Below are 15,487 nucleotides of genomic sequence, written 5' to 3'. Positions count from 1 at the left end.
AAGACCACCGCTGGTATATTCCTGCAGCACAACCACTTTCAAAATTACTGTTCAGCCCTGGTATAACCTACCTGGGGTCTGCTTATGTGATCCTGTGGTTCTGGGGGCTGCAGATAGCTTGTATCCCGCTACCCCTCAGGACCCCATAGAGTAACATTGTGGGGACAACCCGTTCAATCACCTCTCCTTGCACACTGGTCCTTAGGGCACCCATTCAGGGGGCCATCCTAACCTCCCTGAGCCTAATTGTAACCATTGTTACTTACCTGCAACTCCAGGGGAGCCCACATGGACCCTAGTATTCTGAACATTAAGGTTTTCTTCCAGCCCTTTCCTGGCCAACACTGGCAACCAGTGGTAGCCCAGTGGGCCATCTGGAATAGGAGAGACTCACACTAGATAGGGTTGGACTATTAAGACAGGATTGGGTTATTAAGAGTTTGGAAAGTTTGCATACATGTTTCTGGTTGGTTAACAATGCCATTTGTTACTGTAAAAGGGTTTACCATTGAACGAGTACTGCAAGTGATCTTATACTGTAGATATAATGGATTTATAGTACTTACATGAAAACTAGTGTGTGTGTTCTTGAATCAAGGTGTGCTCCGAGGTCATTGTACCCAACTACAGCACCCTTACTCTTTAGATTAAGAGTGGCTGCTCGCCACTCTACCATACCCTTTGTTAGTTCAGGTTAATCTAAGAGGTGTAATCCTGTACACCCAAGATGGGCTTTCCCAAGTCCTGTCCCAGACAGTGACTTCTGTAAATAAAAACCTAATATAGTGGTTCTGTGTTGTAGATGTACAACTCTTTCTCAAACAGCAGTCCTTCCAGGAATGCAATTACAGATTTCCTGCAGTAGACTGAATGAATAGTCGCATAGTTGAGCAGTTAATGGGATCTGCTTTTATTATCCTTAGGAGTGAACCCTTCACCCTATCGAGAAAGGACTGAAGCTCTGCAACAGCATCCTTTGATGCTCCAAAGAATCCTGACACAGAAATGAACTCTCCAGAGAACAAGAAGGAACCCCTTGTAGTATTCCTACCTGGATTGGGTGGCAACAGGATCACAGCTACTGCTTGAAACCCTAATCCCTCTGCAGCTCATGACCTTGCCTTTTTGGCTAGAACCAGGTGCCCATTCGCAGACAGGACTCTGCTATGAATATGTGCTGAAATGGGCAAGAGAATCGTCCTCCCAGATGGTTCCATTTCACTCTATTGGAAAACTTGAGGGGCATGTGATGCCTCTGATACTCCAACCGCAAGGCCAAACTCCCTTACATAGTCATCCTTCCATGACTGGCTCCTCTCTGGTGTAACTTTAACCCTTCATTAATATTCATTCTTTGTTGTGGTATTTCAATCCAACCCGATCCTCCTAGTGTAGATTCAGACTATTTTGTGCACTCCCCTATGCTTATAGTTTACTGTGATAATTACTAATATTTAACTTGATGACTTGTTGAATTTTCACTACCAGTGTTTTGCTCTATGCCCTGTACAGCACCCTGTTTCTCCCTAGCTAGGTTCATGCTATACAAATGTAATAATCGGAAGCTGAATCCTGTGCCCGAGGATGACCTTGGAACCATACATCAAAGAAAAATGTGCACTGCAGCTAACCCACCTTTTCGTTCCTCTGTCTCCTACCCTCAACATGTGAACCACCATATCTACAATAATCATCCTCCCAAAGAGTCATGAGGTGCATCCTGCACTGGGGTGTCGGTGAATCTTAAGTCTCAGAATGTGCAGCAACTGCCTCTGAACTGCCAAACGCTGCTCTGCAAAATGGCAAGCGCTACAAGTCTACATTCCTGCATTTCAGGGTTTTCCCTGTCCGACACCCTCCAATGGAAGTCCACCAAAGACTGCCATGAATCCACAATGGTCTCAAACTTGTTGGCCTAGATAGGGAAAAGTCTACATACCTAAAACTGAATTTTCTTTTCTCAGAATGACTTACTAAACGTTTAACTTCTCTTAAAATGGTTTGCACTTACCAGTTAAATTCTGGCTTCTTCTTTTACAAAGGGTTCTTACCACAAAGTAGTGATTTTTCCATTTGTCTCATTACATAGTGTGGACATTCTCATTGTATTAATTAAAACTATCATACAGTTAACCACCAGACTCAACCTTTTGAGAGTTAGGCCTGGGCTGCTCTGGCATTGCTACCACTTGGAGGGCCTGGTAAGTGTGAGGTACTATCAGTACCCTAGTAAGGAAGATGTACTTAAAAGACCCTGACCACAGGGCCTTGGGAAAATATCAACAAGTATATAGGCTGTACATTCCTGCAAACCCTTCTGACCCCCCCCCCCCAACCCCTGGCCAAAAACACTGATGCATACTTCAGGAAGTTCGTGGTTTTACAATTCCCATCTGCACACTTGAACACACTATACCTCCATCTGTGGCACAGGACTCTCCACCAGCGTCACATGAACCAGTCTGGGATCAACACACTTGGTCTCAGCACACTGCAGAGATAAAAGAACAGATAAATGTAAAGAATGAAACATAATGAAACGCATCTACATAGGTAGAGTGCAGTGCATATGAAATTGGCTCCTGAGTTTGCTGCACAACAAACACAGATTAAACAGTCAGCTGTAGAAAAAGTGCTAGGGGTGTGGAGGAATTTAAACCAGTACTGTGCAACGTATCCAACCTTCTTAGACTTAACAGTCAGGACATGTGTTAGCAAATGCCTCAACTTCTGAATACCTTATTTCTTGCTGTGCACACCAAATAGCTACAACAGATTAATTCCAATACTTAAGTGCTGAAAGCATGCTCGGTTATACCTTTACAGGTATAAGCGTTTTATAATGTAGAAAGGGTTTTAGGGAGACATTTTTTACCCATATAGTTGTATGTTGAGTCCAGAATATGCATTCGGGAGGTTATATTCCTTGCAAAGCACAAAATATCACTAATGCTACTTATAACCCGTATCAGGAGTTGGCGATTTATCGATTCAGCATTTCTCATCACCCCTTAGATTTAGAATATGTAGCTTGTACCACCAGGTTTAGGCCCAAAATTACTTATAGGAGTATAACCTTTTGCACTGCATTCTTTTCCATTCATCCCCAAACGAATGCTTAGCAATATACTTCAATTCTTCCCCTCTACCACTTTGATAGTGTCTCTGGGATGTGTTGAGGGATATCTTTCTATAAACAAACAAACATACAGATATACCTATATCCTGAAACCAACTCTAGAAAAAAGTACTAAACAACTTTATTGAACAGAACGTAACTATAAGTCACTGTTCTAAGATTATCAGGATGATAGTAACGGACAGTGTGTGGAAAGTCTGGAGGAAGTAAGAGTTGTTGGAGAGTGTGAGGAACATGTGTAATGGAAGCTCCATCATCCGAATGCGTCACTATTGGGCGTTGCAGAGCCTAGATTGGGTGGAGAGTCCACCGCAACCACCTCGGCGAGCCCCACACCTGCTGCTACACCACAATGAGATTAATATTGCCTTAAAGGTACAAAAGACTTTATGGTTATACATGCTATGCAGCGTTAATCTGGTGTTTTGTCATATTCCCATTATGGTCAGTTTATTCTTGGGTCAAAGATTAATGAAATCCACAATCATTGCAAGAAATCTCTTTATAGTCAGTCATAAAATTGTAATAGTGCATGTAAACAAATACAACAGCTGCTAGATGAATCCTCACTACAGTAGCTCAATAGTCATTACTTGTGACAAAGTGAAAATACAATATCAAGGTCCATCAATACATCATAGAACATTCCAATAAAATTCACTTTCAGATCCGTTTTTTCAAGCCTAATTCAAGAATTTACTAACGGCATGAATCGTCACATTGGAAGTTGGTAGGACACTGCACCTTCAACACACAATTCGATTTCAAAAAGGGCACAGGCCATAGCAACCTAATGTCATGGTAAAAGAGTAGATACGTTAATTCGACTTCACTTAAGAGATAAGAAAATGTGCATTTGCCAGAACTGACATGTGAAGTCATATTGGCAGGATGTTTAAACAGTATTTCAAATATTATATCTCTGGTACGGCTCAATTATGTTCAAATGTATGTCAGGAGTCCAAAGCCTTGTAGTTCATATCTGGAATCTGCCATTCGTCCTACAGTGCCTTAACCCGTAATAATGGGTCAGGGAAGGGGGATAGAGAGCTCCAAATCCTCTGATGTGGAGCCTGAGAATGTTGATAAAGAGCTTGGTAGCCTTGCACTTCTTCGATTGTAGTACCCCTGGCACTGGTGTGGATTAAAGCAGTTTGTACTGCTTTGCTCCCGTTAGGGACTGCCTAAAGGTGGTGGTGTATTAAGTAGTCTTGGCATCAGTTATCAGGATATACCGTTCAGAATGTGTTAGGCAAGATTTGGTGTAGTACCCATTGGTTGCACTACAACAACCTTGTACCCCGGACAATATGAACCCAACCTTTGGCATAAGTCTGTACTACACAGGTTGGTAGTGTGGCTGAGCAGCCAGGCTCCTCTCAAGAGGGGCCAATGTGAGCAGTAGGGCAGTTAGAGATTCACAGTGACAAGTATCCAAATAAACACACAAGGTTTCTTGATTAAACAATTATTAACCCAACAGTCAGTTTGAATAAGCCTTCTTCATAAGGGGCAATATATAAGTAACACACAAATGCACTCAAAAATACACACTTAGTTTCTCTAAATAATCAAATACCCATTGGGATGGCACACAGACACTTCCTACACCGCCAAGTTACTTAAATAGTTAGGACACTATAGAGATTAATATAGCACTGTTGCAGTTAGAGCAATACTGAGAAGAATGTCAAAGAAGAGGGTTATAGAATAAAACAAGGGATCACACAATTATTCTGAAGCATTTAAGTACTTTTGAACCCCCAATGCAAATTAAGTTAACCCCTTCCTGGAAGGAAAGGTAAAACACAATGTCTGAAGAAAGAAGAGTCTTTCAGGGAGCCAGGCAGCCAATGTCAACTGGGCAAAGGTCTAGGTGAGCTGAAGCACTTCTTGTAAGTAAAAGTCGTGCATAAGGTTTTTAGAAGTCTTTGTAGAAAAAGTAGAATCAATTTAGCGCCACAACCTGGGAGGCTTGCGAGAGGTAGAAGATGCAAGCTACTCTACAGAACCAACCAAGACAGGTCTCAACTGAGATCAAGTAAGGCAACAACAAGAGGTAAGTCCTCTCAAACTTTACAGTACCTTTGGTTAGTAATTAATAGATACTCACCGTAGTGACTTGCGTACTCTTAGTCCCCTTTCCTCCATACTGTATGGGTGTGTCCCTTGCGAGGGACAGGAGACGGACCCTTTTTCACCAGAAAAATCATCTTTCCCTTTAAATTTAAAGGTATGCAGGGGCATAGAAGGTATGCATTCGCTCGTCTGCCTCCGCCCACTAGCGCCACTCTTTAGTCCCCATTGACGTGTCAACAATATTTAACATTGCCTAATGACACCAGTATTATTAGGGGGGAGGATGGTGGGACGTATGGTGGAAAAGAGTATGTTAGTCACTACGGTGAATAACTTAATTACTCTTACGTTCCGTCCCCTTTCCTCCATACAATATGGGCGATTACAACTGAACGTAGCCCCAGGGTGGAGAGGAGACCCTCCGTAAGCAAACAGGTTTCTTAGAACTGCCTGCCCAAAAGCCGCATCTGATCTAGAGGCGGCGTCCAAACAGTAGTACTTACAGAAAGGCGAAGGAGTGGCCCAGGTAGCTGCCCTGCTGATGACCTGCCACGGCACATGCCGTTGAAACGCAAAGGCCGTGGCTTTGGCTCTGACCGCATGGGCATGCAAACTGGCCAGCACTGGTTTGGAGGCCTGATAGCCAGGCCTTGAACCTCCAAAAGTGATAACGAGGGCATCCGACTTGAAGAAGTCCTTGGTCCTGTCAAGGTAGTATTTTAGCTCACGACTGACATTGAGATGGTGCAAGACCCTTCTATCCTTTGGGTCGACGAAGAAGGTGGGTAAGACTATTTCCTCGTTCAGATGGAAGGTCACCTTGGGTAGGAAAACAGTGTGCGTCCAGAGGACCAACTTGTCCTTGTGAAAGTTAGTGTAGGGCTCTGATGCCACCAGAGCCTGGATTTCATTGACTCTGCGAGCGGAGGTGAGGCCTACGAGCAGCGCTTTTTTTTTTTAGGGTGACCAGCCTGATGTCCGTGGACGCCATTGGCTCGAATGATTTGTGTGCCAAGGCGCCCTGGACTACATTGAGGTCCCACACAGGCTGTAGCTTCTTTATAGGCAGGTAGAGCCTGTGGAGACGCACCAGATGCCGTCTGCCCACCGGGTTAGCGGAAAAGAAAACACCCTCTTGCAAATTTCTGTAGGCTCCTATGGCTGAACCCCGGAGTGGGCGAGGTGTGCCGAGAAGGAGAGTACGTCATCCAATGTGCACTTAAGGGGGTCGATCTCCTTAGAGTTGGCCCAATGACAGAATCTAGACCATTTGCTCTTATATTGGATCATGGTAGCTTTGCTTCTGGCACCCTGGATGAGGTCCAGGTTAGCATGAGATAGGCTCAAGTGTTTCAGTGTGACCTGCTCAGGAACCACGCTGCGAGGGCTAGCATGCGAGGAGCGGGGTGGAGTACCCTGCCCCCCCGCCGGGTCAGTAGAGGAGCTGGACCCAGCCGTAGGTGAAGTGGGGCCTGTCCGATAGGCTGAGCAGCTCAGAGTCTCGCCAGCCACCAGGGAGCCATCAGAATGATGCTGAGGTGACAAGATTACTTTATCCTGCAGATCACTGTGTACCAATGGTGCGGGGGTGGGGGAGGCGTATGCCATTATGTAGTTCCATTGTATCCGGAATGCATCGCACACGGAGCCCGAGCCCTATCCCTGCCAGAAGGCGAACTGCTGGCATTTCCTGTTGTCCCGGGAGGCAATCGGATCCACTTGGGGTTCCCACACCTGAGGAAGATCTCCTTCAGGACATTCCTAATTGTCTGCCCCCAGTCTGCTGAGCCTGTCCGCCTCCAAGTTGGACTCCCCCGGGAGGTGGACAGCGGTGAGGTAGATGTTCTCCAGAGTCCATTTCCACATGCTGACACCTAGGTTGCACAGCAGAGGGGATCTGGTACCCCCCCTCCCATCCTCCCCCACCTGCTTGTTGACATAGTACATGCTGGTGGAGTTGTCTGTCTAGAGAAGTACTGTCTTGCCCTCCATCAGAGGGAGGCAGGCCTTGAGGGCCAGCCATATGGCCTTCAATTGTAGCCCTTTGATGTGGGACTCCTGTTCCTGTTGAGTCCAGACTCCATGACTGACTGGGCGTAGCTCCCAAACCTTCTAGGGAGGAGTCCGTAGTGACAGTGAATTGCAGGAGAGGCTGCCGGAATGGCTTGCCCTGCCGCAGGTTGCAATACGCAGACCACCACTTTAAGTCCAGGTGGAGAGATGTAGGAATGTCGTCAGGCTCCGCTTGGGAGCCCCTCTATCTACTTGTACTTGGTATCGAGTTGCTGATTGACAGGCTGGGCCTAGTGCGGCTGGAGCCACCCCCTTTTGACCAGGGCAACAACATCCTTCTGCATCAGGTTTCCCATCTTGGTAGGGGGTCTTAGAATGAGGACTTCTGCCAAGACCCCACCCTCTATTCGACCTCAGGCTGACGAAGACTCAAATACTCTTCCAGCCCTGCAAGGCGTTGTGGAAGGCCTCGGCTAAAGATGGCGTGTCGGGGTCCTCCTCCTTGTTTGTATGCTCGCAGGATCCGGAGCTGATGGAGCTGGGGGGTGTTGTGGAACTTCCTGCGAGACTGCCGGAATCGGAGGAGCAGGTAGGGGCAGCGGGGCTGCGCTGGGGCCTGAGGCATCGGAGCCAATGGATGAATGACTATGGGTGCCGGTGGGAGGGCTGGAGAGAGCATGTCCCTGATAGTATCCCGAAGGATGGCCCCCATCAACGCTAGGAACCTTTCGAAGAACAAGTCTTCGAGGCTGAAGTGTTGGCAGGTGATATTGACGGCGTGGCTGCGGGAGCCGGGGCACGCTCTGTCTGGGGAAACCTGCCCTGCGCTGCTGTTGAATAAACTGTAGGCCACGTACCTGGTTGACACCAGTACCACCTTGTGACTCGTTCTTCCACCTGCTCTGCTAGATGGGGTATTGGACGCGCGGCCATCTTGTCTGGTACAGCGGCCATTTTGTCAAGTTGCGTGGCACATGTCAAAGTCGTGGTGCCTGGCTCGTCGGACTCCGCTCTGTCCAAGATGCTTGGTGTTGGACCATAAGACCTATCCCGCACCTCAGGCCTAGACCTGGAAGGAATATTGCCCTCAGCTGAACTGCCAGTGGTGCTGCGTGAAGGCACCCCTCGGACATGATGCCGGTAGGAGGGCATTGCTCCTCGGGAGTAACACTGTTAAAAGAACCCTGCGGTCCCTCACCCCTCAGCACTGGAAGGATCCCGAGATCCCTCAGCCGTAAGGCCGGTAGCTGGACTAGTCTCGGTACGTGTGCTTGTGTAAGAACCCGAAAGGTTCCTCCCGGCCGGGCGCTTCCTTGGAAAGGAGTCACCCTTACGGGGTGCGATGGTAAATAGAGGCCTCGACTTTGGCCTTGAGCTATGTTTGACGAAGTCCTTTAGGTCCTCCAGAGGTGACTTCTGGAAGAGCTCCCTCCACCTAGCTAGCCTGTTCCTTCAGTGCACGTGGAGTCAGCGTGTTGCACATTGAACAACCTTCCCAGCCGTGGTCGGGGCCAAGGCAGCGGAGGCAAAGTGCATGGGGTTCGGACATGGGGAAGAGACCCTCACAGGCTTGACACCTACCCATTGAAAAGAAAGACAAGATAGAATATCTGGGGATGAGCGCGTGGTATTACATGGCTAAAGCCAAACCCAGGAGCGCTGGTGAATTCTGCCCGTTCCCATCGACGCAGAAAAGGGGCCAGAGGAGTGGGACCGGTGGGCGGAGTCATGCGAGTGCATGCTCCCAGGGCCGTGCCCCCGCACGCCTCTAAACTTAAAGCGGAAGCAGATTTTTCTGACGAAAAAGGTTTCATCTCCCCTCCCTCGCAAGGGACGCCCATACAGTATGGGGGAAAGGGGACGGGACATAAGAGTAGAAATGGTTCCAGCTGGCTTCTGTTACTGTGCAGCTCTGCAGATCCTTATGTTCCTGGACCACAGTCATGGGGACAAGAGGGAGGACATCTGGGACTCGTGCACTGCAATGGGACCATCAAAAGCAGTAAAGGACAAACTTCAATTCAGCAGCACTTAGCAGTTTCAGCTCCTCGCGTCTCAGCAAATAGCACCACTGCGTGCTCTCGGGTACCACTCTGGACTTTCCCCTTATCTGGGGTCCAGCACTCTGTTGAGGCGGCTCAGGCTTGGTCAGTCCTGCTTACTGGGAGTCTGTGGGATCTTCCACAAGCTCAGGTCCGACTTAAAAGTGATGCACCCTGTTTGGTGTTCCTCTCCCTGGCACTTCGGTTCCAGTAGCAGAAGTACAGGCAGCTCCGAGAGGATGTCCAAACGAGTTCACTTTGGAGTTGATTGGTTTCACTAACTCAAGGGGAAAAGTCGTCCTTGCAGGGCTTCTGTAGTCGAAATGAATTCGGAGCTTCAGCACAGCAGCAGGGCTTCACCAGGCAAACCAATGCTCCAGGAGTTGCAGCAGGCATCTCTTCAAAGTTCTTCTTCAGATTCCTTCGTCCAGTGGTCGACTGCTTTCCAAGCCATAAAGCCTCGCCTTTTACACAGGTTTCTCCCATTCATTCCAGCCTAGCTGTCAATCACACAGCAGGGTGGCTGTCTTTGCCAGACAGCCAGTCGATTAATCACCTTTGTGTGGATTCCTGTAACCAAGGGGATTAAACACGGAGTTTCGGGCACCTCCCTCACTTCCTGCCCCTGCCAGATTCACTTGTGAATCCCACCAAAGACAAAACGAACAAAGGGACCAAAACTGGTTTGGTGCGCAGAGTAAATCTCAATAAGGACCTTTCTAACAAGAAATGGCGAAAAAAAGAAGACTGGCGCCATTTTGACAAAATTGGCACCCATGGGTGCCTTACTGCAGCCGCGAACGCAGCCCGCTGTAAAAACACAATGGTAGTAAAAAGTAAACCACTGCCACCAGCCATTAATTGTAGAAAGGGCAACAAAATGGTTACATGAGAAACTAGACAAAGGAGATACTAAGTAACCCCTCCAGCACCATATGGTAAGATCGCGTGTGCTGGGTCTAGAAAGTTAAAAACGTAAGTAAAGTCAATTTCACTTCAAAGCTCTTGGAAACAGTTTATCCAAAGAAAGGCATTTAAACCTTTGGGAAATCTTAAGAAACTTCCCTGTGCCACTGCATTGAGGGTGCTGTGTGACCCAATGTAAAGATTATGCCTATGGAGTTTGTCAGACTCCAAAATTAAACAAACAGTTTAAATCACTGAAAATTACGAGAGTGGGAAAGGGTCTCACTCCCTCTAGGTTAAATATCAAAAGTCCCAGAGTCCAGCAAAAGTGCTGGGGGGGGTCTCTAAAGTAGAGAGGAATTAGCATTTTTCAGAGAATTATCCCTAACAGAATGTAAGGCCTTGAGGGATTCAAGTTACTCCGGTATAACCTGCCCTCGGCTCATGCTGCCTGAAAGAGGAGGCGGCATTACTCATACTGTGCCTATTTTACCTTTAGGATTGAAAACACTGCCATTGTAAAAAGTAAGTTGGGAATGAGTAAAACCTTAGAAACCCTGCTCAGCCTTGTACTCCTGTGAGACTGTAGTCATTTCATCACAGGAGGGCGGCTCTCAACACTGGACATGAAAAGTTAAGAATATATATTGTGTACTTATCCGATAGACTAGCCTCCATCTACTGGCTACGCAGCTCACTCGGACCACAGTGTGACCAGTCCACTCAGCCATAGCAACCTATCGGCCTAGGCCAGCCTGTACCACCCATCCTCTTAGAAGCTTCTAATCATGGTAGGTTGCCTAACAATCATTATGTTCCCGTTCCTCCTTTTACCTAACCACATTCCTTGCTCAGGAAGCCACTATAATGTACACAAAAATGGCCTCTCTAAACCAGTTTGCCCGAGGCACCATCCCATGCCATTCTTGCCCTCCCTCTCACCGTTCCCACTGGTGTCCGGACATTTCATCGAAAAAAATTCGTCGACAGGGCATTTGGTCAACGTAATTTCGTCGAAAACCAAATGGTCAAATTTTTTTATTATTTATATATATATTTTTAAGGTTGTAGTTTAGGGGAAAAAATATTTTTTTTTGAAAAAAAAGGGGGTTGGGGACCTCCCCCCCCCCCCCAAAAAAAAGGGGTAAAAATAACAAAAATTCGCCCATTTGGTTTTCGACCAAATTGGTTCGACCATTTGTCCAGTCGACCAATTTTTTTTCGATCAAATGTCTGGTAACCGTTCCCACTAGTTACTAATGACACCCAGATTACCAAACCCAAGGCTAACTCTCAGGCTTCCACTCTTGACACCCCCACCACAACCAAACCACAAAGTACACGAAAAAGCATAGCAACTCTGAAGTAACCCAATCACTACCTATTTCAGGTAAAGCCAGACGGTTACACCCAAGATCACAAACCCAGCATCAGCTCACAGCCCAAGACAAACCATCTACCAGCAAACCTAAATCACCTCCAAGTGGCCAGCATCACACACCTAAAACCAATTCTAAAACAAGGACCACCGAGAGTCACACGACCATAAAAAGAAAAAACACACCCCCAAACTCCCCACCACTCTCCAATGTGCCCTCAAATGCTTGATCCCTAGGAGCGCATGCCATTGAAGTACAAAACCTTATCTATTCAAAGCTAGATATCTTATTCATCACTGAACCTGGCTTCATCAAGCCTCTGGACCTCACCTTACCATAGCCACCTCCCCGCCCCCCGGTTATATCATCTTAAGAACGGACAGGACCCACTCACATGGAGGTGGCGTAGCCGTCATCGCTAAGACCTCTCTCCAACTAAAAGCATGCCAAACTAAAAGCCTCAAAGGATGCAAACTTCTGTTAGCTAAACTCCCGATAAATGGAAAAACAACGATTAACGTTATAGTCCTCTATAGAGTCCCTAACTTCAATAGCCAACCAGAGACAGACATCCCACTTCTATTAGCACCACTTATCAAGCCCAACACCAAATGTATTCTCTTAGGAGACTTGAATTTAGGATTCAACGATAGCCATGATCATAAAGCGGAAGCACTACACTCCTCCATGAAGGACATGTGTTTTACACAGTGAATTCCTCCACCCATATCAAAAAGGTAGAATCCCGATTGGATCCCATCGCTAAACACAGATATTTCCATTGACTATATAACACCGGTTGATTGGTCTGACCATTACACTATCATGTTCACCATGTACTCCCTTGAACCCACTACAACCACCTCTACCACCCCCAACACTTATGAAACCAGAAACCGCCACAAACTTACATCGGAATTTCAAGAACTACTACTCTCCAAATAACTTGACACAATCCCCATCCACGATGAAAACCCCAACACATTAGCAGCTGCTTACCACAACTGCCTCGCATCTACCATCAATGCAGTAGCCCCACTCATCACTAAAATCAAGCGTTCAGAAATACGGTCATGTTTCTGGTTCAATGAGGAACTGGTCACACTCAGGAGAACCAAACAAGCTCACAAGCACACTTACAGAAAACACCACTCTCCAGAAACTGAACTAGCCTACGAAGAAGCTAACAAAACTTTTTTGTAAGTTATCACCCATAAAGCTAGCGCATTCAACATTCAAATCAGCAATGCTACACCCGACTCAAAATAACTATTTTCAATCCTTAAAGAATTGGAACACCCTACACCAAATACCATCTGTACTAACTCTAGCAAAGAACGGTGCACCACTATCCAAGACGCTCTTGCTGCTAAGATCAACCTTCTTCAAAACAAAATCCGAACCAAAAAACTTCTAGCAGACAAGTCTGCCCCGGATATGCACACACTATCCTCTAACGACAATACCAAACCAACGTTTCAATTCACTCCAGTCTCACAAGAATGAGTCCTTAATACCATATCCAAGCTTAAAGCCTCCAACTGCAAGGGAGACTCCGTCCCTGCAAAAGTAGTCAAAACCTGCGCCCACGCTTTGACACCTAACAAAATTTATAAATGCATCCTTTGGTAAAAATGTCGTGCCAGCTAGCATTAAGGAAGCTTGGGTTACCCGTTTGCTAAAAAAGCCTAACCTCGACCCCACTGTGCCCACGAACTATAGACCAATAACGCTACCATTCTGATTAAAAATTCTTGATAAAATAGCCTACAACCAAGTACAAGCACACTTGGAACAGAACCAACTCCTTGGAACCAGACAATCAGGTTTCCGCCACAACCATAGTACAGAAACAGCCCTCTTGGAACTTAAAATCCAAATGGACGCTATCAGAGACTAAGGAAAGCTCTGCATCCTACTCTTACTGGACCTCTCTGCAGCTTTCGACCTCGTTGACCATAACAAACTCTGCACCTCCTTAGCCAAAGACAACAACTTCTCCAAGAACGCCACCACATGGATCATATCCTTCCTGGCAGAACGAACCTCCAGAATGTCTGTAGTCAAAGAAGCAGCGGACCCAATACCAGTCCCCATAGGAGTCCCACAAGGATCCTGTCTTTCACCCACACGAAACTCCTTTTCTCAGCGCTAGACGATATTGGTGTCATCTACACCAATTTTGAAGATGACACCCAGATCCTTATCACTCTTACAGGCAACTACTTACAAGACACATCTACCATGAACAAAATGTACTCCACTATTCAAAATTGGATGGCTCAAAATAGCCTGTGCCTCAATGACGATAAGACCGATTCTCATTGTAGGACTCCATCTAAAATAAATGGCCCCCAGCCAGAGTATGCCACTGTTAACATAGATGGTACCATCATCCCAATTCTCAAGCATGTCAAAAAATGAGGAATCTACTTGGACTCCAATCTCTCCATGACCAAACATATCAGCACACTCATCCTCCACATCATATACGTCTAAACTCATTTCTCTCAGCCGCCAATTCTTGACCCCCAACTGCATCACCTTAGCCAGGGCCTTAATTTTATGCATTACTATCAGGCACCACAGCTACCAACCTCAAATTGCAGATGATACAAAATAAAGTCCTCAGAGCTGCCCTTGGAATAAGAAAAGCGGATCATATATCCAAAACCAGAAGAGAGCACCACTGGCTTCCCATTAAAGCCAGAGTCTTAGTCAAATCTTTGTGCATCACCTTTAAATGCTTCCACGACAATGCTCCCATTTAAACAATGCAATATAAAAAAACATGCTCTAGATATCCAAGATCAAAACCTCTCATTATTGACAATTCCCCATTACAACAAGAAGAGAACCGGGGGTGCTAGTTTCCAATACTTAGCCCCTAAACACTGGAATGCCCTCCCATTAGCCATAAAAAATGTGGAAACCCTCAAGGGTTTCAAAAAACTGCTGAAAACTTGGTTATTCAATCACTATTAATAACTCAGCTTGCATAACATGTAAATATGCCATCCCCATGTATATACCCGTGTGATGAATACGCGATGCCTGCTTTTTCTATTTACTATCTCAAATACAATTGTGCCTTGCTGGCTTTCTGTATTCTGTACAATATAATTGTGCCTGGCTGGCCTCTGTAATGTATGCATCCTCAACTGTCTAACCTCGCCGTGATACCCCAGGGTATGGGCGAGTAATACAATGTAATAAAATAAATAAGGAAAAAATGAATGGAAATGGAATGATTCATATGATCCAATATTACCTTAGAAAAGAATGCTGCATTCCAAGAACTACCTTTTGACTGTATAGTCTATCACCAGAGTTGGTGTAGCAATAGACTCAATTTCATTGATCTGGAACCCCAGCAGCTCTAGTACCGCCTTCACTATATTCAAGTGTTCAGTAGCCTGCTCTATAGAACGGGACTTCATCCGCCACTCGTCTAGTATGTTGCCAGCAACTTGTGGGTTCTTATCAAGTGAGCTGCTACCACGGACAAGCATTTTGAGAAAACTGTTGGGGTGATTTGGGGCCCAAAAGGAAAAATATTCAATTTTGGCTCCCTATTGAAAGTCTTAGAAATGTGCTGTGTTTCTGGGCTATTGTGATGAGCAAATAAGCATTGCATAAGCCTATTGGGCATAAACAAACTCTGCCGGCGTCTTGCAGTACTCCAAATTCTGACGATGCACCCAGAATAGCGAATGCTGCATCAAGGTAGCCCAAAAGCAAACTCGTTAGTCCACTGGTTGGTCTAGGCATACTGCCGAAGGCTCAGAAGGCACAGATTTTTGAGCAAGGGTCGAGACTATTTTTCCCACCGTTCCAGGTGTCAAAGCAGCGACAACTGTATTGAGATCAGGCAGAGAAGCAGGGCTCCACCAGGACTTAACTTGAGGTGGTGCTGGTCAGCTGCAGGG

At 46.3% G+C, this 15,487-nt stretch overlaps 1 protein-coding gene across 1 annotated transcript in view; it reads right to left on the bottom strand.

Moving 5' to 3' along the window:
- The window catches only part of KDM3B (lysine demethylase 3B), a 2,029,046-nt gene that overhangs the window by 1,502,804 nt on the left and 510,755 nt on the right, over positions 1-15,487 (bottom strand). Inside the window, exon 6 of the mRNA XM_069651588.1 lies at positions 2,417-2,491. Within this exon, the coding sequence (XP_069507689.1) occupies positions 2,417-2,491 (75 nt within the window). The remainder of the gene's footprint in view (positions 1-2,416; positions 2,492-15,487) is intronic.

The sequence above is a fragment of the Ambystoma mexicanum genome, chromosome 3p (genome assembly GCF_040938575.1).
Source record: "Ambystoma mexicanum isolate Mex_15411 chromosome 3p, UKY_AmexF1_1, whole genome shotgun sequence".
Taxonomy (NCBI): domain Eukaryota; kingdom Metazoa; phylum Chordata; class Amphibia; order Caudata; family Ambystomatidae; genus Ambystoma; species Ambystoma mexicanum.
The sequence above is the reverse complement of the archived record's forward strand: the minus strand, read 5'-3'. Positions and strand labels throughout refer to the sequence as shown.